We start from the raw sequence: 24,779 nt of genomic DNA, 5'->3' as shown, positions 1-24,779 counted from the left end.
CCCCCCAGAGCCGGGGGGGGGGGTTCCCCCGCCGCCCCCTCCCCCCCGGAGCCGGGGGACGTGTCAGGAAAACGTGGGCTTAAAACCCTTTGGGGCACGTTCCCCGTCCCCCTTTATTTTCTGTCCCTTCGTTCCCCCCCCCCCCCCCAGGAGATTGTGAACTTCAACTGCCGCAAGCTGGTGGCCTCCATGCCGCTCTTCGCCAACGCCGACCCCAACTTCGTCACGGCCATGCTCACCAAGCTCAAGTTCGAGGTCTTCCAGCCGGGCGACTACATCATCCGGGAGGGCACCGTCGGCAAGAAGATGTACTTCATCCAGCACGGCGTGGTCAGCGTCCTCACCAAGGGCAACAAGGAGATGAAGCTGTCGGACGGCTCCTACTTCGGTGGTGAGTGGCCCCGGGCGGCGTGGGCTGGGGCCTAGTGGTTAGAGCTGCAGCCGGGCCAGGCTGCTCTCTGCCCCGCGGCCACGGCTCCGGGAGAGCTGGGAGGCGGCTCGTTCGCGTGTCATGACCCCGATGGCGGCACGAGCCCGGGCCCTGGGTTCATGGTAACCTCTGGGTCCCTCTCTCCCCGCCGGGGCAGAAATCTGCTTGTTGACGAGGGGCCGCCGCACGGCCAGCGTCCGGGCCGACACCTACTGCCGCCTCTACTCGCTCTCCGTGGACAACTTCAACGAGGTGCTGGAGGAGCACCCCATGATGCGCCGGGCCTTCGAGACCGTGGCCATCGACCGCCTGGACCGCATAGGTATGGGAGCCGGCGAGGCGAGCGGGGACGTGCTGCCCTTGCACGTGGGCACACACAGGCCCCGTGCGATCGCACAAGGGACGTACAAGGACTCCGCCTGAGGAGCCCTGCAGAGGTTTGGCTGCCCTGGACGCAGCAGGCCCCTGCGGGAGTTAGAGAGGGAGGCGGGGTGGCCGGGGGCAGCGATGCGGGGGGCAGGGGCAGGCCTTGCTGTCCTGCCTGGGGAGTGACTCACCTCCTGCTTTACGCCCCCCCAGGGAAGAAGAATTCGATCCTGCTGCACAAAGTCCAGCACGACCTGAACTCTGGGGTCTTCAACAACCAGGAGAACGAGATCATCCAGGAGATCGTGAAGTACGACCGGGAGATGGTGCAGCAGGCGGAGCTGCAGCAGCACCCAGGCCTCTACGCGCCCGTCCAGCCCCAGGTGACCTCGGCCATCGCCACCCTGCAGCAGGCCGTGGCCATGAGCTTCTGTCCCCAGATGGCCAGCCCCCTGGTGAGCTCTGTGGCCCTCGGCTCGCCCCGGATGATGCGGCGGCTGCAGTACGCCCAGGGCATCCCCACCCCCTTCTCCGTCTCCCCGGTGCTGTTCCAGCAGCAGCAGAACATGCAGCAGCAGCCGCCACCCCTGCCCGTCTCGGTGGTGTCCAGCCCCCCGACCCAAAGCCCCCGGGTCAGTCGGACGTTCCCGTACGCCGCCCAGGGCCCGTCGGGCTCCCAGCTGTCCCTGACTCAGCAGCCGGCTCCCGGTTCGCCCCAGCGCCTGGCCGTCCACAAGAGCACCCAGGCCCTGCCCACGAGCAGCCTGAGCGAAGAGTCCCGGCCCCTGTCGGCTTCGCAGCCCTCCCTGCCCCACGGGATCTCGCAGACCATGACCCAGAGCCCACCGCCCTCGGCCCACGAGTCCAGCACCTCCATCGCCGGGGGCCCGGCGTCAGCGTCCCCCGGCTCGGGCTCCCAGGCCGGGCTCCGGGGGGCGGTGCCCCCCCATGTGGCCCTGTCCCACCAGATGTCCGCGGGCTCCGTCTACACGGGGACGGGTGGCAGCCAGCAGGACTCGAGCGGCGCCCGGAAGGATTCGGTGGTCAGTGCCCCCGACACGGACCCAGCCAAATCCAGGCTCTCTTCCAACTTGTGACCGTGGCTCCGTGCCCGCTCGGCCCGGGCAGGGAAGGGACGGGGGGCTGCCACGCAACAGCCATTTCCAGCCGTGTCCGCGCGCCCACCCGCTTGTGTCCAGCCGGCGAAGGCTCCTCCCTGGCTCGCTCCGGAGGGGAGCGGAAATAAAAGGGCGACACGCCCAGAGCCGAGCCCGCGGCCTGACTCACCCTGCGGCCAGGGCCTCCGACCAGCGGACGCCAGCCCTTCCGGGCGGAGCCCAGCAGCCGGGCGGCACGTCCAGCGTGGGCCGGGCAGGGCCGGAGGGCAACGCCGGAGAATCCCCTGCTGGTCCCTGGGCCGGGAGGTCGGGTCGAGCCTCCCACACGCCCAGTGAACCCTCGATGACCAAAGTCCAGACCCGTCACTGCTGCCAGCCCCCGTCTGCGGGCAGAGCCTCGTCCGTCAGCGCCGCAGAAGCCAGGACTAGCGCCCCTCGCCCTGGGGCCGGCGGGCTCCTAGCTGGCCCTGAGCTGGGTAGGCCGGCCCTTGCACTCAGTGCTCGGCGAGCGGGCCTGGCTGGAGCGGGGGGCCCGGCCATGTTCCCTTCCCGCTGCCTTCTGCTGACTGTGCCCCGAGTGCGCCCCAGGCCAGCCCCTCCTCTGTGCCCCACGCGGGGATGCCCAAGGGGGCAGGGCTGGAGGGGGGTGGGTGCCTTGGCCGAGTGGTTCCGCTCCTCCAGTGAGTCCCCTTGTCCCCACCCCCCTCTCTGCTCCCCCCACAGCTCCCCTCATCCCCATCCTTCGTGTCCTTTGCTCTCCACATTCATCTACCTCGTCTCCACCCCCATGGCTCCTCTGTCCCCCCGTCTCTGCTCCTGTCACCTCATCCTGCCCCCCAAGTGAGTGCGAGGGGGATCTTCCCCTGAGGCTAGTGCAACCCCTAGGTTTGCTCCCAGCCTCATTTCCTGCAGCCCGCACCTGCAGGCTCCCCCCTTGCTGTTCTGGGGTGCAGCCTCCAGCCCCTGCTGCCCGGCTTGGGTGCCCCAAGACACATCTTGCGCTGAACGTTTTCTATGTTTTAAATAGAAAAATCCAAATCTAGCTGCCCCCCCCCCCCCCCCATCCCTTCCACCTGCGCCTGGTGTGATGAGCAGCGTGTGGAACCGGGCGCTCTGGCTCTGGCCTGACTTGCTGTGTGACTGCGGCAGGTTCCCTCGCCTCTCTGTGCCTCGGTTTCCCCAGCTGTACAATGGGCTGGCGCGAGGGGCTTAGTGAGCCTGGCCCGGAGACGGGCAAAGCACCCGGAGGGTTTGGGTTAGTGGTAGCGTCGCTGTGGCTGCCAGGTGCCTGTGGAGAACAGGGGAATCTGGAGCCAGCCCCCCCCCCCATTGGGGGGCCAGTCCCCTGGGGAAACCGGCTCCCTCTATCCCTGCCCCAGAACGTTCCCCCCCCCCCCCCCCCCCCCGGCTCAGCACCGGGCAGGATCTGCAGCTAGATCTCTTGCCTGTGTGGCCTAGTCCCACACTGGTGGCTAATCGAGGGGGCGCGAGCTCTGGGGAGCTCCTGGTGGGGCAGAGAGGGCAGGCTGGCTCTAGGGAGCGGCTGCCCCCCGGCGCTTGGCAGCTGCCTGGTTCTCACGTGCACCATTGGAACGGGAGGCACCGGGTTGACCTGCCACCCTCATCGCTGCAACGCGCGTGCCCGGCCGCTCTCAGGCTGCGGGGGGGGGGAGGGCACAGCTGCTTTGCGGGAGGCGGGGGGACGAGCCAGAGCTCCGGCCCCTGCCCTCCCCGCTGCCCCACCGTGGGTCGTGCCCTCCTCTTGTGCTGTGTGTGTGTGTGTGTGTGTCACCCTCCAGCCTGCTGTGTGCGTCTGCAGGTTTGGGGAGGGGCTGCACAGGGGCTCCCCCGTTCCCCCCCACAAAGTGGGGCTGCTTTGGGCCCATCTCCCCCACCCAGGGACCGGCCCTTCACCTGTGCTGGACCACGGCCCTGCCCTGCTGCACCCACCTGCCCCCCGGGGCTGTTCCAATGGCACCTCCTGCTGTGGTGGGGGCTGGGCTGCCCGAGCCAGCTCTGCCTGGGGCAGGGAGGGCTCATGCCACCCAGGCCTTGATTCCTCCTGCCCGGGGGGGGGGGGGGGCAGCCACAGAGTCCTGAAGCCCCGGGGAGACGAACGGAGCCCCCAGCGCCCCTGCCTTGGGCCGAGTGGTTCCCCTCCTGCTGGGCAGGCTGGCTCAGCTGGGCGGGGGGGCTCTGAGGAGCGGGGTCCGGGGCACGTGAGCAGTTGGGGGTCTGAGCCCCCTTCTGCTTCTCTTGCCTTGGTGCTGAGGGCGCTGGGGGGGGGGGGGCAGGTGGCACTGTGGCCGTTAACCAGACGGTCCGTTGCTAAGGGGTTTTTTAAGCGAACGCTTCCCAGGGGGCTGCAGCCTGCTGGGCCCTGCCAAGGGCGGGTTGGGAGCAGCCCTGCTGAGCTGGGAAGCGGGTGCCCCCAGGCGCGGAGGGGGAGGGGGGACGCCCCCTAGGCCGGGTGAGCAGCATATGGGCCAGCCTGCCAGGCTGGGGCACGGCTGAGCCCGGGCGCCGGGCGGGTTTCTCTTACCAGTCCTGCTCCCTACTCCCCTCCCTGTGCTACCGTGTCGCCGGCCCCTGTGCCCGGGCAGAGGTGGGTGAGCCGCGGACGCTAACGCCTGCATCCCTCGCGTCCTTGCGCCTTTCGTGTTGAATGTATAGCCGGTCCTGGAACGCGTGGAGCCGACAGCCGCTCGCAGCGCCCCGGCGCCGTGGGGACGTGGCTGTTGGCGAAGAATCCGCCTTTTTTCACCCAGCCCATCCTGTGCAATAAACATGAGCGCACTGGCAGAGCGAGGGAGGAGTCCGTCTCTTCACTGCGCGCCGGCCTCCTGCCTGCCTCGCCATGTCTCCGCTCCAGCCGGCTCCCCTGCTCTGTCCCCCCTCCTCCCGTGGGCCTTGCTGTGGATTAAGCAAGTTCCCTTCCCAGCCCGGGCTCTGAAAAGCCCCGGGCCTGGCTCCCAAAGGGGAATCCGGGGCTGCTCTCCCATCACAGCGTCCTGCAGCGGCAGCCGGGCTCACCCTGGATGGAGCTTTTCCAGCTCAGCCTTTCCCCGAGGAGACGCTAGAAGGAGCAGGGCCGCTGCCCCCCAGCTCTTCCGGTCCCGACCTCTGGGCCAGGACCCGGCTGGGGTTGGAAGCCAGGGCAGCTGGGCTGCTGCATTGCGCTGCCACCAGGCGGGGCTCGCCCGGGCCCGGCGTTCTGTGTCTAACCCGAGCTGCCGCGTGGGGCCGAGGCAGCGCGCTGGGCTGAGCTGCCTCGCCCTTTGCACCCTCGGCGTGTGGCTTGGTCCCTGCTGGCCCTAGCCCCCCACCAGTCCATGGCTACGGGAGCCAGTGTCACCCCTCCTCGGGCCCAAGCCCCCAGACACCGAGGCCAGCGCCGATGCCCGGTCTGACCTATGGGGGGAAGCGGGGGGGGGGGGGGGGCTAGTGAACCAAATTAACTGGGCCTAGAAGGGAAACCGTCCCCCCCAGTGTCTGTGCCGCTGCCTGGCAGCCATGGGGCCTGTGTCCTGGGGCGCAGCCGACGCTTCTCTGGCAGGGCCAGCAGAGGGGAGCGGAGCCTTCCCGCTGGGCAGGACCCTCCGAGGCCAAATGTGCCCCCCCCCCCCCCCCCCCCCCCCCCCCCCAGCCAGCCCTGGCCCGGCCTACGTGACGCAGGACGAGTATGACGCCTCCAGCCCTTTCAATGCATCTCCCAGGCCGGGAACGCAGCCACTGCAGGGCTGTCTGGGCTGATTAACCCCCCACGTACTTGGGCGGGTTTCCCCCCCCCAGCTGCAGCAGGCCTGGCCATGCCGCTTTGCTTTAATAACCCCCTCCTGCACACGCCTCCCCCCCACATACATACCCCCCCTCCTGCACACGCCTCCCCCCCACATACATACCCCCCCTCCTGCACACGCCTCCCCCCCACATACATACCCCCCCTCCTGCACACGCCTCCCCCCCACATACATACCCCCCCCCGCACAGGCCTCCCCCCCACATACATACCCCCCCTCCTGCAGACGCCTCCCCCCCACATACATACCCCCCCCCCCCCCCCCCGCACAGGCCTCCCCCCCACATACATACCCCCCCTCCTGCAGACGCCTCCCCCCCACATACATACCCCCCCCCCCCGCACAGGCCTCCCCCCCACATACATACCCCCCCTCCTGCAGACGCCTCCCCCCCACATACATACCCCCCCCCCGCACAGGCCTCCCCCCCACATACATACCCCCCCTCCTGCAGACGCCTCCCCCCCACATACATACCCCCCCCGCACAGGCCTCCCCCCCACATACATACCCCCCCCTCCTGCACACGCCTCCCCCCCACATACATACCCCCCCCCAACTGCACAGGCCTCTCCCCCCCACATTCCGCCTGCACGCACCTCTCCCATCTGCAAGCTCCTCCCCCACCCCCCCAACATCTCCCAGCAGGCCCCCCCCCCCCCCCCCCGCATTCCAGCCCCTGCAGGAGCCGTGCGGCTCCCTGCAAGGTCGCACCAAGGGCAGCGCTGGGCCTGGGAGGCTGCTACCAGGAAGGCGACGGCTGCGGAACAACCCCCCCCCCCCCCCGAAGGACCCTTGCACCTGCCCTTGGCGGGGGGGGGGGGGGTGTTGGCTGCAAGGCGCCGAGGCCCCGTTGTAGCTGCAGACCCCGAGGCAGCGGGCTCAGCTGGGGGCCACGTGGTCCCTGCGGGCTCCAAAGCACCCCCCCCCCCCCCCCCAGCGCTGGGCACAGAAAACGCGCCCCCCCCCCCCCCCGAGCGCAGCCCGGCGGGGCCACCCTGCTCCTGCCCCAGTGACCCCCCCCCCCGGCCCATCAAGGACGCGCTCGGAGGGGGGGGGGGGCTTCCCGCCACATTAAAGGGGGACCCCCCCCGGTCTGCGGACGCGGGGGGTGGGCAGCGCTGAGTGCGGGTGCGGAGCCGGGGGGGGGGGTCGCTCTGCCGCGCACGAGGCTGCTGGCCCCGGGGGGGGGGGGGGGGGTGTCGCGGCCCCGAGACACGCACGGCACCGTCTGGCCCCGGAACCCCCCCCCCCCCCCCCGCCCGTCCGACTCGGCTGCTGCGAGGCGGGGGGGGGGGCTGTGCCGGGACAACGTCCCGCCCTTGGCCGAGGCGCGGCCCGTGCCTCAGTTTCCCCACCGGTAACAGCGCCACTGTCCTGCGCCCCCCCCCCCAGCAATGAGGGGACCCCCCCGGCAGGCCGGATCTCGCTCCCCTCGGCTGGGGGGGGGCGGTTTCCTGTCACTTCCCGCCCCTGCAGCAGAGTCTCCGCAGCAGCCTCCCCCCCCCTCCCCCGGGGCCAAACCCGGAGTCCCGTGAATAACTTCAGCGGGAGGCGGCGTCGGTCCCAACCCTTCAGGCGCACATGGGGGGGGGGGGGGGGCTGGGGAGCGAGGGGCAAGGCCGGGCCCTGGGAAAGGTGCAGACCCCCCTCCCCCCCCAGTGGTGCCGGATCCCCAGCCCCTCCCCAGCCACCCCATGACGGCCTGGGGCTCAGGGGGCCCAGGGCCTGCAGGCTCCAGGGCCCCACACAGGCTGGGAGCCCCATGGAAGCAGCAGCAGGCCACCGCCAGGGAAGGGGGAACCGGGCCCGCCCTGCCCTGGCCTGCCCCAGCCCTCGGGGGAGGCAGCCGGCTGGGCATGGAAGGGCCCCCCCTGACCATCAGCCACTTTCTCCGGCTCCAGGCTGGCACCCACGGCCTGGCCCCTCCACTCAGGCAAAACAGCAGCCCCCAGCTGCACCGTCGCTCCTCTTCCTGCCCTGGCACCAGCTTCCCGGCTGCCCCCAGGCACGGAGCGGCTGGAAACAGCCCCGCAGCCAGCAGCTAAGTGCACCCACCGCCAGCCACGGTAGCAACACTGGCCCAGTACAACGCCCAGGCAGGTGCAAGAACCCTTGAGCAGCCAGTGCTGGATCATCGGCCCTGGCTCATTTCCTGCAGCCCCAGGCCCTGCCAGGCTCCCGCAGGCTCTGGGCACAGCCTGGCTCTGGCGCCGGAGCCCTTCTCCCCGTCCCAAGGAGGAGCAGGGCCACGGGCAAGGGGAAGCGGAGCTGCGGGTGCTATTAGCCACAGGCGCCGGTCTGGGACGCCAGGCAGCACCCCGCGGGCCTATGCCTTTGGGAGGACAAGGGCAAACCACAACTCCAGGGCAAGGGCCATTCGGCAGCAGCCGGCGCTCGGCTTGTGCCCCCGTCAGGGAGCTGCAACGAGCGGGACCCCAGGAGCATCGCGGCCACCTCAGCTCCCGGAGTCCTGCACGAGGGAAGAGCGCACGCTGCAGCCAGCGCTCACAGGACCCCACCTCCGCTGGGGCCTGAACCCAGCCTCCACCGGGAAGGACCCTGGGTTTGGTCTGATGCGCCAGGGTGCTGCTGGGGGGGCCGGGCCCAGCCTCAGTTTACAGCCACTCAGGCTGCAGCGCTAACCCGCGCGCTGAAGGCCCCTGGGGGGAGCTGAGATGCCCGGTGGCCGCGAGCGCCCAGGCACCCCCGCCCGGAGCAGCAGGCCTAAGGAAGCAGCCCCACCAGGAGTCGTTTCAAAGGCTTTAATGGCCACCACTGCACGCGCAGCTGAACCGTCTCGCCGCCAGGCACCGGCACAGGCAGCGCCCCTTGGATTCCGGGGGGGCCCAGCACCCGCTGCGAGGGGGGATGGGCGCGGCGCCAGGCCCGGCCCAAGAGAGCCAGGACTGGCAGGGTCTCGGCCACCGTGACTGGTGGTTCCCCAAGCAGGCAGCTCGCTGGGGCCCTGCAGGATGCTGCTGCTCCTGGAGCAGACCCCGGCACGCTCCCCCAGGCGCTGGTCTAGGCTCCGGCTCGCTCCCCCCCAGCGCAGCGGCCTGGTCGGCTCGGCCAGAGCTCAGAGCAGTGAACCACCTGCAGCCCCCTCCCCGGCGCATGGGTGGCGAGAGGGGTGAGCAAAGGGCAGGAGGCCAGGCCGGCCTGAGGTGCCCGAGTTCCCAGCAGCCAGGGGAGCGGCCGTGCAAGAGGCCATCCGGGCCGTGCTAGAGGCCATGCGAGAGGCCGTCAGAGAGGCTGTCCGAGAGACTGTCCGGGCCGTGCGAGAGGCCGTCCGAGAGGCTGTCCGGGCCGTGCGAGAGGCTGTCCGGGCCGTGCGAGAGGCCGTGCGAGAGGCCGTGCGAGAGGCCGTGCGAGAGGCCGTCCGGGCCGCGGCCGGGGGAACCAGCAGCCCGTGGCCCTCGGCGCAGGCAGCAGCGGGCTGGGCTGGCGAGAGGCCGACGAAAGCCCTGCCCCGAGGGGAGTCCCGTGCTTCCAAAGCAGGCCCCGCGGCGGGGAGCCGGGCACAGGGAGCCAGGTCCCTGCCGGCCTCGGCCTCTGTCCAATCCGCCAGCACACGGTCACCCCGGGCCTCCCCGGCGCCACGTCAGCTGAAGAAGTAGATGGATTCCTTCACCTTCTGCAGGTCCAGGTCGCCTGCAGGGAAGAGGGAGAGTCAGAGCGGGGGCGTCTCCAGCTCAACCCCCAGATACAGGCTGGGGGAGCTGCTCTGCCCGGGGACCCTGCTGGGCCACCTCCGGCCCGCCCCCCCCCCCGACTCAGGAAGATCCCACCTGCTGAGGGGGGTGCTATCAGCCTGGCAGAACCCTCCTGCCGCCCAGTCCAGCCCGCACCGACATCCTGCTGCGGCCAGGGGGGTAGCGGGGAGCCAGGCCCCCTCCCCAGGACATCAGTTCCCTACCCCCTCGAAAGGCCTCAGCACTGGGACCCGGCTGGCTTTGCATGGGCCAGGCCGAGCGGGGCAGGGGTGCCGGGGGACTGCCTGGAGATACAAACCCCACGGCTGGAAAGTGGCCCCCCAGGCTGGCCAGGGGGCAGAGGGAAACGCGTCGAGATCTACCGCTCTGGGGGTCAGCCCTTAAGGGAGGGGGCAGGAGTCACCTCCTGGGGCGCTTCCGTCTAGACGGGACCAAGCCCTAAAAACGTGCAACAGGAACATCCTGGCCTGGCTCTAGGTTCACACACAACTAGCGTGTCAGACGCCTGCTTCCCTGCCAGAGCATCCTGGATATTTACCAGCCTCCCCCCGCCCCGGAGAGCCAGCAGCCAGCTGACACCCCCCGCCCCGGAGAGCCGGCAGCCAGCTGACACCCCCCGCCCCGGAGAGCCGGCAGCCAGCTGACACCCCCCGCCCCGGAGAGCCGGCAGCCAGCTGACACCCCCCGCCCCGGAGAGCCGGCAGCCAGCTGACACCCCCCGCCCCGGAGAGCCGGCAGCCAGCTGACACCCCCACCCGGAGAGCCGGCAGCCAGCTGACACCCCCCGCCCCGGAGAGCCGGCAGCCAGCTGACACCCCCACCCGGAGAGCCGGCAGCCAGCTGACACCCCCCGCCCCGGAGAGCCGGCAGCCAGCTGACACCCCCCGCCCCGGAGAGCCGGCAGCCAGCTGACACCCCCACCCGGAGAGCTGGCAGCCAGCTGACACCCCCCGCCCCGGAGAGCCGGCAGCCAGCTGACACCCCCACCCGGAGAGCTGGCAGCCAGCTGACACCCCCCGCCCCGGAGAGCCGGCAGCCAGCTGACACCCCCCGCCCCGGAGAGCCGGCAGCCAGCTGACACCCCCCGCCCCGGAGAGCCGGCAGCCAGCTGATTCCCTCTCCCTCCCCCCCCAGAACCGACAGCCAGCTGACACCCCCGAGAGGCGACAGAAGAATTCGTGGGCTGTCTGCAGGGCTGAGCTTGGCTCAAGGGCGTCTCTGCAGCCCCACAGCCAGCCCAGATTCAGGTGCAGACCAGCCTCTGTGTGTCGGCCTGGCGCACAGCACCACACCCGGCTCTGCAGGATGAATCCAGGATGCTGGTCACCAGAACCATGGCCCCTGGGGGGGAGGCGGGGGCCGCTCACCCCAGCCACACACTTCAGAGGGGTCCCTCCTGGGCACTGCCCCTGGAAACCAGCCCCAGGGGTCCACGTAATAAGCTCAATACCTGTCTTGGGGACCCTGGACAGCAGCTCCACCAGCTTCCTGTGCTCCTGGGACGACTTATCCCTCCACTCGGCCCTGGCCAAACAAAGGCAAGAGACAAGGGGTGTGAAAGGGAGACGGGAGCCCCCCAGGCCAGGCACCGGCACCTCAGCCCCTCTCCGCAGCGCGTGGCTTCCCAGCAAGACGCTCCCTCTGCGGCCACGGGGGCCTCCAAGCCTCGTCCCGTGCTCTGTGCTCCCCCCGCGGGGCAGTGAGCTCACCCCTCTGCGGGTGGGGCGCGGAGGCCCAGGGAGGAATGATTTGCCCAAGGACACACGGGCAGCCTGTGGCGTAGCAGGGGGATAGCTCTCTAACCACTAGGCCGCCCTTCCCTTTGAGCGGAGGAGGGTCTGAGCCCTGGAGCGGCCCAGCAGGCGGCTCCCGCTGTGAAGCTGCCGCACTTGCACGGTGCGGAGAAGAGCTGGGCTGCGGGCCAGAGGCAGGGCCCTGACGGAGCCCCGCGGGTGGGCGATCTGGCACTTACAGGGAGCTGGTGCAGTATTTCTGCAGCAAGAACCGGGACAGGTCCTGCAGGATGGGCTGGCTGTGCAGCTCCACAAACTGCTCCCGACACACCTGGCAGAGCGGGGGGGGCACCAGTTAGTGGAATTTAACAACACGCCCCCCGCCCCCGACCACCTCTGCGGCGCTGGGAGAGGGGGAATGGAGGGGAGCCAGGGTGGGCTGTGCAGGGGCCCGGGGCCGTGGAAGAGCTCAGTGCATGGGGCCCAGGGCGGGCTGCGCGGGGGGGCTCAGGGCCGTGGAAGAGCTCAGTGCATGGGGCCCAGGGCGGGCTGTGCAGGGGGGCTCAGGGCCGTGGAAGAGCTCAGTGCATGGGGCCCAGGGCAGGCTGTGCAGGGGGGCTCAGGGCCGTGGAAGAGCTCAGTGCACGGGGCCCAGGGCGGGCTGTGCAGGGGGGCTCAGGGCCGTGGAAGAGCTCAGTGCATGGGGCCCAGGGTGGGCTGTGCAGGGGGGCTCGGGGCCGTGGAAGAGCTCAGTGCATGGGGCCCAGGGCGGGCTGCGCGGGGGGGCTCAGGGCCGTGGAAGAGCTCAGTGCATGGGGCCCAGGGTGGGCTGTGCAGGGGGCTCGGGGCCGTGGAAGAGCTCAGTGCATGGGGCCCAGGGTGGGCTGTGCAGGGGGGCCCGGGGCCGTGGAAGAGCTCAGTGCACGGGGCCCAGGGCGGGCTGTGCAGGGGGGCTCAGGGCCGTGGAAGAGCTCAGTGCATGGGGCCCAGGGCGGGCTGCGCGGGGGGGCTCAGGGCCGTGGAAGAGCTCAGTGCATGGGGCCCAGGGCGGGCTGCGCGGGGGGGCCCAGGGCCGTGGAAAAGCTCAGTGCATGGGGCCCAGGGTGGGCTGTGCAGGGGGGCTCAGGGCCGTGGAAGAGCTCAGTGCATGGGGCCCAGGGTGGGCTGTGCAGGGGGGCTCAGGGCCGTGGAAGAGCTCAGTGCATGGGGCCCAGGGCGGGCTGCGCGGGGGGGCCCGGGGCCGTGGAAGAGCTCAGTGCATGGGGCCCAGGGCGGGCTGTGCAGGGGGGCCCGGGGCCGTGGAAGAGCTCAGTGCATGGGGCCCAGGGCAGGCTGCGCGGGGGGGCCGGGACCCTGGCAATCAGACACCTGAAAAGTTCCGGAGAGTCTCCCGGGTGAGCAGGAGGGGCCAGGACACATGGGCGCTCGCGCCCGACGCGTCGCCTCAGTTACTGCCCAGAGGCCGGGAGGAAAAGGAGCCCTATGGAACTGGGGCTCCCCGGAGCCGCGGCCACGGGCCAGGCACCCGCTGCCAGGCGGCGGCCACGCTGGGCGAGCGCTGCTCCGCCAAGGGGGCGGGTCTCTACCTGGTTCATGACGTCCACGGTGAGCGCGTGGGTCCAGTAGCAGTCGTGGACGGAGACGAACGTCAGGCCCCGTCTGAAAAGCAGCAGAGCAGCCGGGTCAGGCGCCGCCCGCGGAGACCCTCCCCCACTTCCCCCAATGCCAGAGCAGGCCAAACCCTCCACCCTGGGCACCGCGGCCCTGACCACAGGCCCACGGGAGGGGCAGGGCTGGACCCCAGTAGGGCAGGAGCAGCTCAGCCCTGTGGGCCACGCCAGGCACCTCCTGCCCCGCTGATGCTTTAACCCTTTCCTGTCCACCGGCAGGAGAGATCCGGGCTCTCAAAGCCTCCCCCTTGCCACTCTCCGTGCCGTGACCAGCCCCCCCGCGGGGAAAGGCCCCCACCTGAAACAGTGCAGGGCTGTCAGCATCATGTGGGTGGAGTCCAGCGAGTGGATGAAGTTGGGCGGGAAGGCGTTTTTCTGCTTCATCGTGTCGGGTTTCCTGCAGCGGCGTGCGGGACAGTCAGACGCGCTCGGGCGGGCCGGCGGGGACAGGCCAGAGCCTGGGCCGCGCTCTCTGGGGGCCGCCCCCGTCTCGTGCCGGGGCTCCTTGCACACGAGGGAGCAGGTGGCCAGGGACCCCGCACTCCAGCGCTGGCCAGAGATGCTGCTGGGTTCCCCTGGGAGCTTCCTCCCCCGACCCCAGACCTCTGCGGGGCCTCGCTCTGGGCAGAGGGGCAAGGAAGCAGGCGCCTGCGAATGCCGGCAGCAGCGCCCGTCTCCCCTAGTGGGGACCAGCGGCCAGGCCCTGCTGGGGGGTGTCTCCCGGCAGTGGGAGGGAAAGGGACGCAGCGCCCTGCCAAGCACTCCGGGCTGGTACTCACTGGTTGGCGTCACAGTGCACGTTCAGGTTCAGGGTCTGGATGGCGCTGTTCAGCTAGAGACACAGAGACCGGACTCAGCTGTAGACATGATCCCCGGGAGGCCCAGGCCCGTGGAACCGTCACCACGCTAGCCCAGCACACACCGGCCCGGCTGGCTCCCAACCAGAGCTCCGCTTCCCCTCCCCCCCGCGGGCATGCGCCTAGGAGCCTTCTCCAGACACGTTTCCAGGGAGGTGCCCGGGGGCCTTTATCTCCCCAGCAGAACTGGGAAATGCAACTCAAAAAACCAGCGGCTTGGAGACAGGACTCCCCCGACGGCTGGGACGTGGCGAGCTGGGGCGAGAAGGGGCAGATTCCGGGGGCAGGGGCAAGCTGGCATGCTGGAACTCTGCCCACATGGGGGGGGAGGAGAGAGTGGGTGTGTGTGCGTGTGGGGGGGGTGTCACTGAGCTCTGGTGACTCGCCGGCTCCATTCCTCTTCCACACAATCCCGACCTCACCTGCTAACTCCCCCTTCGGCCCCCAGCGCTGACTCAGCCAGCGTGTCAGCGTCACGCAAGCCCCCCCCATTCGGAGACCACTCTCAGTGAAAGGACTGGCCGGGGAGGAGGGGGCAGTGAGTCACATGAACCTGGAGGAACCACTTCTCATTTCTCATCCTGTTTCCCCCTCCCCGCCTGGTGGGAAAGGTCAGTTACGCTGGTGAGTCAGTGGGGAGGGGGGGAGAGGGGCCTGGTACCATCCACATCCTCACACTCTCCCGCCCGCCTGCCTGGATTTCGCTGCACTACATGGACATGTAACACTCGCTATGGCACCCACGCAGGCTGGCCTCTACCCGGCCCGGCGCACGGAAGGGCGGTCTCACCACTGTGGACTTGGATCGATGGTACGGCTGCACGATGGGGAGGCCCAGCGGGGTGACCCACTCCACCGTCCTCCCAGACTTGGCGATGAGCCGGGCGCTCTCTGTCAGCCAGATCTGCAAGGACAGGCTGGCGTGAGCGGCTTCCGCGGGACGCAGGGCGCCCTGGAGTTCTAGGGACAGGCCTGCCCGCCCGCCACAGGCAGCTCCGAGCCCATGGCTGGCCTGATGCTCCGGGGCTCACCCTAGGCTTGAGATCCACCCTGGGGGGCTGCTGTGGGGCTGGGATGCCGCAGGGACCTGCTGCAGGAGATGTCAGCCCCAGGGGCCCCAAGTCACTTCCCAGCAGGGCTGCGTCCCTGCGGCCATGGGAGGAGACACGGGATCTCTAAGCCCCCTCCCCCAGCTGCCAGGAGCTCTGCACTGGGCACAGGGCAGGGGAGGGGAGGGGCGCGACGCAGCAGGGACCGTACCTGGATCTCTCGGGTCCCTGAGAACATCTCCTTGAGGCTGTTGAACACCTGCTGGACCAGGTAATGCGACGCCTCCCAGACGTACTCCTGCGGGGATCAGAGGGGGGTGAGGGGCTCCCTGTGGGCTGGGTGGGGGTCCCAGCGAGGAAGGCACAGCTGCCTTCTCCCCTCGCCCGGGGTGAGCTCACAGCGACACGTCTCCAAGACGCAAGGTGTCCCAGCGGGCTGGGGGGCAGACATCTCTGTGGGGGGGGAGGCGAAGCGGAGCTCTGGGACTCAACACGAGACTCCTCTCCCGGGAGCGGCCCAGGGACGCTGCTGGCTCTGCCGCGCTACGGTCGAGCCGCAGAGAGGTGCCCGGGGAGCCCTCTGCTCTCAGGGGGCCCATTAGTCCAGCCTCGGCCCCAGCAAGCTGCACGGAGACACAGCCGGGAGTGCAGGCTCCAAGCCCCGGACCGCACGGGACGTCAGCTGAGGCCCCGTGCACCCCGGGGCCAAACCAAAGGGAGGGGACGCAGCCGATTGGAGAATCCCTCCCTTGCGAGAGGCAGAGGAAGGGGCTGCCCTGTGCTGGATCTAGCTTGGCAGGCAGAGAAGGGGAATCTCTGTGAGGGACACGGCGGAAGCCGGGTCCTACCTGCGGGAAGCCCTCGAGCTCCTTGAGCCGCTTCTCGATCTGCAGCCGCCCGCCGTAGCGGGTGACGCCGTACACCACCGTCATCACCGTCTGCTTCACCACCTTGCGGCTGATGAAGCCGTCCAGAACCTGAGCCACCTTCATCCCCTCCTGGGCGTGCTGCTTCCGGAATTCCTCCACCTGGCACAGCGGGGAGAGGACCAAGAGGGAGCTGGGGGATCCTGGGGCGGGACCCGGCTACCCTCGCAGGCAGGGCCCAGCTGGGATGCAGCTGCCCTCCCCAGGCTGAGAAGACACCAAGGCGAGACAGCTGTCTGCACCAGGAACGCCCCCGCCCGACGGCCTGGCCCTTGCTAGCCACCCCGGCTACAGGCCACCGGTGGAAGGAGCCCCCTGCTCAGGGCCTGGGGGCTGTGATATGGAGCCCGCTGGCTCCCAGGTGTCCCCGAGCGCTCCCTCTGGGTGACTCTGGCAGGCCTGGGCCCTGCTCCTCCAGCTGATGGCCAGGGACGGCGCTACTCGGCAAGGCTGCGCGGAAGAGCCAGTCCCCAGCTGGCCCGTGCATGGAGGCTGGCTGCCCGGGAGCCTAGCGCCCTGCCTCAGCCGGAGGGGAATTCCCCTCCCAGGGGCCAGCCAGGTGCTAGACACTCAAGCAGAGTGGCTCTGTCTCTCCAGGGCCCCGAGGGAGGGCACCTGGGGATTCCTCAGCCCTGGCTCTGCCGAGATCGCGCCCGCCTCTCTTCCAGCCCAAACCGCCGCAGGATTTTCTCGGGGCTGCTGCAGCGCTTCCCGCGAGGGGGCGGGGACGCCAGGCGCTGTCTGTTGAGCCTGCTGCATAGACAGCTCTGACCCTCTCCCGCGGGGGCTGGCACTGCACCGTGCTGCTTGGCGGCCCCATGCAGAGGGGCCTGCCAGGTACCGGCTCCATCTCACCTGCTGGGCCACGCCGCTGTACACGTCCTGGGGGGTGTCGCACGGCATCAGGTTGACCGAGGTGGCGCCGATGACGTCCCGCCCCAGAGCAGCGTAGTGCTGCAGCCCGTTGCACGAGCCGTCCTGCGAGGAAGAGCAACAGGTGGGACGGGCAGCCTGGCCGTGTCACGCCAAGGCTGGGACTCCCCATGGGGCCGAAGGGGGTTAGGCACCCAACTCCCACGGACGGTCTCACACCCGCACCCGTCGCTGGAAACCGCACCAGACGGAAGGGTTTTAAAGCTGACTTTGCCCCGCTTTTGCTTTTCTACTTCTCCCAGCAGGGCCGAAGGGCTCCTCCGTTTCCCTGTGGCCTGACTGCGTGTCGGGCGCTAGCCCCACGCCACAGCGCCCGGGATGCAGACAGCCCCCCAGTGGGACAGAAACACGCTGCAGACGTGTCACAAGCGCTATCAAAGCCGGCGCTAGCGGCGCCTGTCCGCACTGACCCAGGGACCCACACCCCGCTCTGGAGCCAGGCCCAGAGCCGCCCGAGCAATCGAAGAGACCCTCTCGCTTTCAAGAGACTCAGGCAAGTAAGAACTTAAGCTCCAGTCACTTTCATTGAGGCTTATTTGACATTTCCCCAGATAATCAGTTTAGTTCCTGGCTCCAGTTAATCCCTCTCGTTTCGGGCAGAGACGTTTGGGCGACCGAACGATTTCGGGCTGTTCGTGCTTCGTGCCGTTGCAGCCTGATGCCGCGGGAGCGCCGAGTTCTTTGCCCGGGGACGAAGCAAACGCCCCGTTTCTAGCGTCGTGAGAACGCCCAGGGAAGAAGAGTCTGCACACGGCACTTGCGCCTTGCGGGGCCCACAGACCTGCCAGCTGCCGGGCAAGGTGGGGAGCACCCAGCCTGCATCCGTCAGACACTGGAAATCCCCCCGCCCCCGCAGTGGAGGGCCTGGACACTTCCTCCCAGGCAGGAGCCAGAGGTGCGGAATCAGCGGACAGGCTCCGCTCAGCCGCCAGCCAAGACTTCCGACCGTCTGGCTCCACCGGCGAGCGGGCAGCTCCCCCCTGTAGCCTAGACACGCGATCCACGTCGCTCAGTCCACCCTGCCACACACGCCTGGAGCAGCAGGGGCGCTGCCGCTGATCGGGGGCTGGACCCCACGGCAGCCCCGCCCCCGCACCAGGGCTGCTCCTGTCTACAGGAGGCTGGGGTCTCCGCTGTGCCCTTGCTCGTCGCGGGGGCCAAGGAGGCAGAGACTGGAGGTGTCTACGCTGGTCCCTCCCCTCCGCAGCCTGGAGCAGGGAGCCCCTGGGAGTGGCCTGGCCCTTGCCAGGGAACCAATTCGGGGCTGTCTGTTTGCAGGGCAAAGCCAGGCGGTAGGAGTCACAGCGGGCCCAGCGCCTGGGGGATCCAGCGCCTCGCCCGGGGGGGGGGGGGGGGGAGAACCAGCGCCTCGCCCAGGGGGGAGGAGGGGATCCAGCGCCTCGCCTGGGGGGAGGGGAGGATCCAGCGCCTCGCCCGGGGGGGGGGGGGAAATCCAGCGCCTCGCCCGGGGGGGGGGGGGGAACCAGCGCCTCGCCCAGGGGGAGGGGAGGATCCAGCGCCTCGCCCGGGGGGGGGGGGGGAATCCAGCGCCTCGCCCGGGGGGGGGGGGGGGGAATCCAGCGCCTCGCCCGGGGGGGGGGGGGGGGGGGAGAACCAGCGCCTCGCCCGGGGGAGGGGAGGATCCAGCGCCTCGCCCGGGGGGAGGGGAGGATCCAGCGCCTCGCCCGGGGGAGGGGAGGATCCAGCGCCTCGCCCGGGGGGGGGGGGGGAATCCAGCGCCTCGCCCGGGGGGGGGGGGGGAATCCAGCGCCTCGCCCGGGGGAGGGGAGGATCCAGCGCCTCGCCCGGGGGGGGGGGGGAATCCAGCGCCTCGCCCGGGGGGAGGGGAGGATCCAGCGCCTCGCCCGGGGGGGGGGGGGGGGGAATCCAGCGCCTCGCCCGGGGGGGGGGGGATCCAGTGCCTCGGGCACCCACCTGGTGGATGGGGAAGTGCGAGATGTAGGCTGCGGGGTCCGGCGATCGCGAGGCCTGGGCTATCTCCATGCAGCAAGCCAAGGCCTGCCAGGGCTCGTCCGTGTCCATCCACCACTTCCTGCCCTGGGGAGGCAGAGACCTGAGAACCAGAGCAAGGGCCCGGAGCCACGTCCGGCCCGTGGCCTCAGGCCAGCGGCTCCGCCCACGCGTCCCGGTGACACTGCACGAGGTGGGAGAAGCGAGCGACGGGGGCAGGGCAGATCCTGGGCCGCCACTGGGCTAACCCAACCTCAGCCGGGACCCCGGCTGGCACTGGCCAATCAAAGCCACCCAGGGGGCTGCCCAATTCGCTGCCCCCTTGGGTCCAGGCCAGACCCCCTCTCCCGGGTGCCAGAGGCTGCCTGTCAGGGGGCGCCCTGCGGGGGCAGCGATGCCAGGCTCACCACCACGACTGCCAGCCGGGCCCCCCAGCCAAGCACGCTCCCCCGGGAACAGCAGAGCCCGGCAGGCATCACGGGGCCGACACGGGGCCAGGGCCCCTCTGCCTGCAGACCGGCCGGAGCTGGGAGAAGCCTCGAGAGGCCCCGGGCTCCGGGCTCGCTCTGGCTCCCCCACGTACCGTCAGCGGGTGGTCGGCCGAGTCCAGGATCTCCTCCAGGACCTCGTTGGCGTAGGCCAGCCGCTCCTGCAGCGAGCTCTTCTTCTTCAGCCCCGTCAGGTTGACCAGGTGGATCTTGAGCCAGTCCAGCCCGCGTGGCCCCAGGGGCTTTCCCTCGGCGAAGAGCAGGATGGCCCGGGTGACGTCGCTGCCCAGGTGGTTGAAGTAGGGCGGGCAGGGGTAGGTCCTGCCCCGGAAGTCCATGTTGTGGGGGAACCAGAACACCTGATCCCGCACGTGGTTGGCGATGGAGAGCTTGTAGAGCGCGTCCATGCGCAGGCTGTACATTTCCACCGTCTTCTTCCTGCACTGGGCCAGCTCCCGCTTCAGGGCGCGGCTGGAGGGCGGGCCGGGGCCCGTGGCGGGGCCCAGGGACGGCTTGGGGGCCTCCGAGAGGGGCGGCGGCACGGCCAGCTTCTCGCTGCCCTTGGCGTTGAAGACGGAGATGATGAGATCCAGCACGGGCTGGTTGATCTTCCAGGGGCAGTTGCCCAGCTGGTTCAGGGAGTCCAGCACGGAGCACAGGCTGCCGGGGGGGCACTTGTCCAGCAGGAGCTGGTGCTGGACGGCCCCCTCCACGCAGCGCATCAGCTTGGTGGGGACGAGGAGGTAGGCGCCGAAGTGCGGCGAGGTCCAGGGCACCGGGGGGCACAGCATGGGCATGACGAAGGAGTCGAAGGTCAAGGTGGTCTCGGCCGCGTGGGCCAGGATCTGGGTGAGGATGGGGTGGGGCTTGATGAACCCGATCTGGGGGCAGAAAGGAGGGAGGGGGTGAGCCAGCGACACAGGAGGCTGCAGAGCGCCCCAAGAGGGGGCCCCGCACCGGGAGCAGGCCTGGGTGTCTGACCCTCCGGGGAAGTCAGGGACCCCCTGTCCTTTCCGGGGCGGCTGGGGGGTGGGCCAGAACTGAACCGGGGGCGGGGAGGAAAAGCAGGAAGCTTTTCAAGGGGCTTGGCAAGGGGAATCACAGCCAGTGGGAGCAGTGGGGGGTAGGGGGACTGCTCCCCGTAGCACACAGAGCCACCGGCGACCCCCAGGTGCTGCACCAGGTAGGCGCCTGTGTCTCCATCCCCTCCCCATCCTGTCCAGACCCCACCCCCGCCCCTGCTAGGGATGTTAGGGAGCGTGGAGCTGACGTTCTTCTCAGTTACACGGTTAACCAATAAGCTCTGAACTGAAAGCTCGCGCCAGGCCGGCGGCTGCCCCGCTGGGCTCTGCTCCGAAGAGAGCCTGGGAGCCGGCTCAGTCCCAGCTCGCGCCAGGCCGGCGGCTGCCCCGCTGGGCTCTGCTCCGAAGAGAGCCTGGGAGCCGGCTCAGTCCCAGCTCGCGCCAGGCCGGCGGCTGCCCCGCTGGGCTCTGCTCCGAAGAGAGCCTGGGAGCCGGCTCAGTCCCAGCTCGCGCCAGGCCGGCGGCTGCCCCGCTGGGCTCTGCTCCGAAGAGAGCCTGGGAGCCGGCTCAGTCCCAGCTCGCGCCAGGCCGGCGGCTGCCCCGCTGGGCTCTGCTCCGAAGAGAGCCTGGGAGCCGGCTCAGTCCCAGCTCGCGCCAGGCCGGCGGAGAGAGCCTGGGAGCCGGCTCAGTCCCAGCTCGCGCCAGGCCGGCGGAGAGAGCCTGGGAGCCGGCTCAGTCCCAGCTCGCGCCAGGCCGGCGGCTGCCCCGCTGGGCTCTGCTCCGAAAGGAGGGGGCAGAGCGGAGGCGGATGCAGGGCCTCTCTGGCTCCCTGGCCATGGCGAGGGCAGAGGAAGGGCTGACCCCGGGGCCGCCCTGCACCAGGCCCTTAGTAATCCCCAGCTCTCGATGCTCGGGGCAGGAGGGGGCTTTAGCAAAGGGTCAGGTAGGGGGTGAGGCAGGGGCGGGGCCTTTCCTGCGGGTTAGCCCCAGGTCCTGTGCCCCTTTAGGGACGGCCCTGGATGGGGCCCGGGGCTAGCGGACCCACGCGGCCGTTCTCCCGCTGACCCACCTGCCGGCTGCTCCGGAAGGAGTAGACGTGGTACAGGACGGGGATGAGCTTCGGCTCCACGCTGGGGTTCAGGATGTTGCTCTGCACCTTGATCACCTGCACGAGGAGCTCCACCATGTGAGCCCCCAGCTGCACCACCAGGACGTGAGGCCAGGTACAGTCCCTGCTGAGCAGGGAGGACCCCGAGCTGGCCTCCAGCCGCTCCCAGTACTCCCGCGGCAGGTGGCTGTCCAGCTGCGGAGGCAGGAGGAAAACGGCCCAGTGTTTCCACAGAGCTTACTTGGGGCGACCAAGCGGTGTGGAATCTGGGTCAGACAGCTCCGTGCTGCACCAACAGCCCCCGGGCTGGGGGCCTTCTGGGGAGGCAGCCGAGGCGGCGTGGGGCGGGGGGAGAGGCGTGTAGCATCGCGCCGTAGGGCCGCTGCCGGTAAACGTCAGCAGGGGGGATTGCTGAGGAGCAGAGAGCAGGAAGGCTCCGGGCAGGCAGGACTGGGGCTGGATTCCTGCAAGCAGCTTCTGCCACCAGCTCCACCCTGACCTGCGGAGGCCCGTGTCCACAGCAGAGCCAGAGCGAGGACCCAGGGACGCTCCTGAGCCACAGCAAGCCAGCATGGGGCCCGTGCGGCCCGGCCAGCACAGCTCACTCCAGGGCGGAGCTGCCCCATCACCCAGAGGGAGGAGCCTGCTCATCACGCCAGGAGGGCGAGTGGCTCTCGCAGCTCCCGGGACAAGCCCTGGGCATTTGCAGCGGCCATCTGCTCCCAGACCCAGAGGCCTCCAGCCCACAGCTGCCTGGAGTCCTGCCCAGCCGCAAACCCCAAAGCCTCGGAGCAGGGGGGAGCAGGGACCAGCAGACCCCAACTCCTCGGCCAGGGAGCGGGCGCTGCACTGGGAGGCCTGTGCCCAGGGACGCGGAGCCAGCCCTTCGCCCCCCAGGAAGCTACGTGCTGCCCTGCAAGAGCTGCTCCTCCTATGCACCGGGGCAGGTTGCCTGCAGAGTCTGGGGACGCTAAGGACCAGTCGATAAGCAAACGCTTTTCCGACAGCCAGTCGACGAGTCGATTCTCCCCCCCCCGGCTCCTCTATCAGACAGAGGCAGCAAAGGGGAGGGAGGAGGGGGACTCCGAGGCAGCAGCGCCGCAGCCGAGCCCGGGTTCTGAGGAATGCGCAGGGCAGCCCGGAGCCTGCAGGAAGTCCCCGCGGGCAGCCCGGAGTCAGTGGGACGTCGCGCCGGCCCTGGGCTGCGCTCAGCTCCGCGTTCCTCCTGCGACACGTGCGCGCGGCCCAGCGGGGCCTGGACGTTTCAGGGGAGGAATGCAACGAGCCTTTCGACTGGTCGATGGGAATTCCAGCAACTACTCGACGAGCCAATGAGCCGCTAGTTAACATCCTTAGTCCCACCCGCCCGCCCGGGGAGCCAGCAAGGAGCTAGGACAGGCCCACCTGGACGTCCCTCGCCAGCAGCTGGGCGTAGTCCTCATAGACCCTCTGGAGCCTCTCCACCAGGCGGCTGCGCAGCTTCTTCCGGATGGCGAACTTGCTGTAGATCTTGGCGCCCAGCTCCCTGGCTAACGCCAGCAGGGATTCTCCTTGGGGAGGCAGGCTGGAGAGGCTCTGGAAAGGGGGAGGCAGCGAGGGTCCCAGGGGAGAAGGCAAATCACTCAGGGCTGAAGGGAGAGCGCGACAGGCGAGATCCACCCGGGACTGGGGCCAACGCGGGGCCGCGGGGACTCGCACTGGGAACAAACCTGCCCCAGATCGAAGACCCAGCGCAGGCTCCTGGCCCAGGTTCACCAAGTCACCAGCCACGGGGGCGCTGCCCTCCCTGCCTGGCACCCCGGGGCGGGGGAGCGTCCTACCTGCAGCATGATGTCCACGTACTCCGTGTCCTCCAGCAAGCACAGGTAGGGATAGAGGCTCATCTGCTGGGACTTCCTCTGCGCCATGTGGGCCTTAGACTCCCGCAGAGTCCGGAGCAGGGACCCACGCCACTCGGAGCGCAGCGCGGCCAGCAGCTCCCGCTGCACACGGGAAACACGCGGTCGGCGGCTGGGCCAGCGCAGGGAGCTAGCCCCGGGCCCCGCGCTGCCCCCCCGCCTCTGGCAGCTTCCTTCCATCTTCTCGCCCTCCGATGCAACCGCCTGCTGCCCCGAATCCACCCGTGGGGGCACGGCCGGGCCCCGGACAGCCCCTGCCGCCCATCCCTGCACTGTGCTGTTTACGCAGCGCACAGAGCGGCTTCTGCTCTGCCCCCAGCGACCAGTGAATCCCCAGCGCTGAGCCACAGCCCCCGCTCCCTGGGTGGGGCTTGGCAAACTCGGGGGGGGGGACGCCCCCGCTGGCTATAGGGAGGTGCCGTAGCTCCCGGCACGCTTGGGCTTAAGGCTCCAGCAGCACTGACAGCCAGCGCCAGCTGCCGGGACCGCGCTGACTGTCCAGCCTGAGCCCCCGCGCGACGGCGCAGCCAGCCCCCAGGTCGGGTCACCCTGGCCCCGGCGCGGCCAGCCCCCAGGTCGGGTCACCCTGGCCCCGGCGCGGCCAGCCCCCAGGTCGGGTCACCCTGGCCCCGGCGCGGCCAGCCCCCAGGCGCCCGTCACCCTGGCCCCGGCGCGGCCAGCCCCCAGGCGCCTGTCACCCTGGCCCCGGCGCGGCCAGCCCCCAGGTCGGGTCACCCTGGCCCCGGCGCGGCCAGCCCCCAGGTCGGGTCACCCTGGCCCCGGCGCGGCCAGCCCCCAGGTCGGGTCACCCTGGCCCCGGCATGGCCAGCCCCCAGGCGCCCGTCACCCTGGCCCCGGCGCGGCCAGCCCCCAGGTCGGGTCACCCTGGCCCCGGCGCGGCCAGCCCCCAGGCGCCCGTCACCCTGGCCCCGGCGCGGCCAGCCCCCAGGTCGGGTCACCCTGGCCCCGGCGCGGCCAGCCCCCAGGCGCTCGTCACCCTGGCCCCAGAAGCAGATCTCCTCCGCTTACCACCCTGGCTCTAAGGACCACGCCCCCCCCACCGGGCTGTACTGCTCTCACAGCTGGCTCTAAGGACCACGCCCCCCCTAACCCCCCCCCCCCACGCCGGGCTGTACTGCTCTCACAGCTGGCTCTAAGGACCACGCCCCCCCTACCTCCCCCCCCACCGGGCTGTACTGCTCTCACAGCTGGCTCTAAGGACCACGCCCCCCTACCCCCCCCCCCACCGGGCTGTACTGCTCTGACAGCTGGCTCTAAGGACCACGCCCACCCTAACCCCCCCCCCGCCAGGCTGTACTGCTCTGACAGCTGGCTCTAAGGACCACGCCCACCCTACCCCCCCCCCCCCCCCACGCTGGGCTGTACTGCTCTGACAGCTGGCTCTAAGGACCACGCCCACCCTAACCCCCCCCCCCCACGCCGGGCTGTACTGCTCTGACAGCTGGCTCTAAGGACCATGCCCACCCTAACCCCCCCCCCCACGCCGGGCTGTACTGCTCTCACAGCTGGCTCTAAGGACCACGCCCACCCTAACCCCCCCCCCCCCCACGCCGGGCTGTACTGCTCTCACAGCTGGCTCTAAGGACCAAGCCCGCCCTAACCCCCCCCCCCCCCACGCCGGGCTGTACTGCTCTGACAGCTGGCTCTAAGGACCATGCCCACCCTAACCCCCC

The 24,779-nt window shown here is 70.2% G+C and overlaps 2 protein-coding genes across 2 annotated transcripts in view; one reads left to right on the top strand and one right to left on the bottom strand.

The window, feature by feature from the left end:
- HCN2 (hyperpolarization activated cyclic nucleotide gated potassium and sodium channel 2) overlaps nucleotides 1-4,114 on the top strand; it is a 29,762-nt gene extending 25,648 nt beyond the window's left edge. Inside the window, exons 6-8 of the mRNA XM_075902592.2 lie at nucleotides 151-391; nucleotides 588-752; nucleotides 1,010-4,114. Of these exons, the coding sequence (XP_075758707.1) occupies nucleotides 151-391; nucleotides 588-752; nucleotides 1,010-1,893 (1,290 nt within the window). The 3' untranslated portion in view covers nucleotides 1,894-4,114. The remainder of the gene's footprint in view (nucleotides 1-150; nucleotides 392-587; nucleotides 753-1,009) is intronic.
- Nucleotides 4,115-8,464: 4,350 nt separating this feature from the next.
- The window catches only part of POLRMT (RNA polymerase mitochondrial), a 29,435-nt gene continuing 13,120 nt past the window's right edge, over nucleotides 8,465-24,779 (bottom strand). Inside the window, exons 7-21 of the mRNA XM_075902593.2 lie at nucleotides 23,008-23,169; nucleotides 22,592-22,762; nucleotides 21,149-21,382; nucleotides 19,153-19,938; nucleotides 18,534-18,656; nucleotides 16,521-16,643; nucleotides 15,588-15,767; nucleotides 14,951-15,037; nucleotides 14,481-14,594; nucleotides 13,613-13,665; nucleotides 13,132-13,230; nucleotides 12,750-12,822; nucleotides 11,403-11,494; nucleotides 10,881-10,954; nucleotides 8,465-9,368 (exon numbers count right to left, since the gene is read on the bottom strand). Coding sequence (XP_075758708.2) covers nucleotides 9,319-9,368; nucleotides 10,881-10,954; nucleotides 11,403-11,494; nucleotides 12,750-12,822; nucleotides 13,132-13,230; nucleotides 13,613-13,665; nucleotides 14,481-14,594; nucleotides 14,951-15,037; nucleotides 15,588-15,767; nucleotides 16,521-16,643; nucleotides 18,534-18,656; nucleotides 19,153-19,938; nucleotides 21,149-21,382; nucleotides 22,592-22,762; nucleotides 23,008-23,169 — 2,421 coding nt within the window. The 3' untranslated portion in view covers nucleotides 8,465-9,318. The remainder of the gene's footprint in view (nucleotides 9,369-10,880; nucleotides 10,955-11,402; nucleotides 11,495-12,749; nucleotides 12,823-13,131; nucleotides 13,231-13,612; nucleotides 13,666-14,480; nucleotides 14,595-14,950; nucleotides 15,038-15,587; nucleotides 15,768-16,520; nucleotides 16,644-18,533; nucleotides 18,657-19,152; nucleotides 19,939-21,148; nucleotides 21,383-22,591; nucleotides 22,763-23,007; nucleotides 23,170-24,779) is intronic.

The sequence above is a fragment of the Pelodiscus sinensis genome, chromosome 32 (assembly GCF_052426305.1).
Source record: "Pelodiscus sinensis isolate ZL-2025 chromosome 32, ASM5242630v1, whole genome shotgun sequence".
Lineage (NCBI taxonomy): Eukaryota > Metazoa > Chordata > Testudines > Trionychidae > Pelodiscus > Pelodiscus sinensis.
The sequence above is the reverse complement of the archived record's forward strand: the minus strand, read 5'-3'. Positions and strand labels throughout refer to the sequence as shown.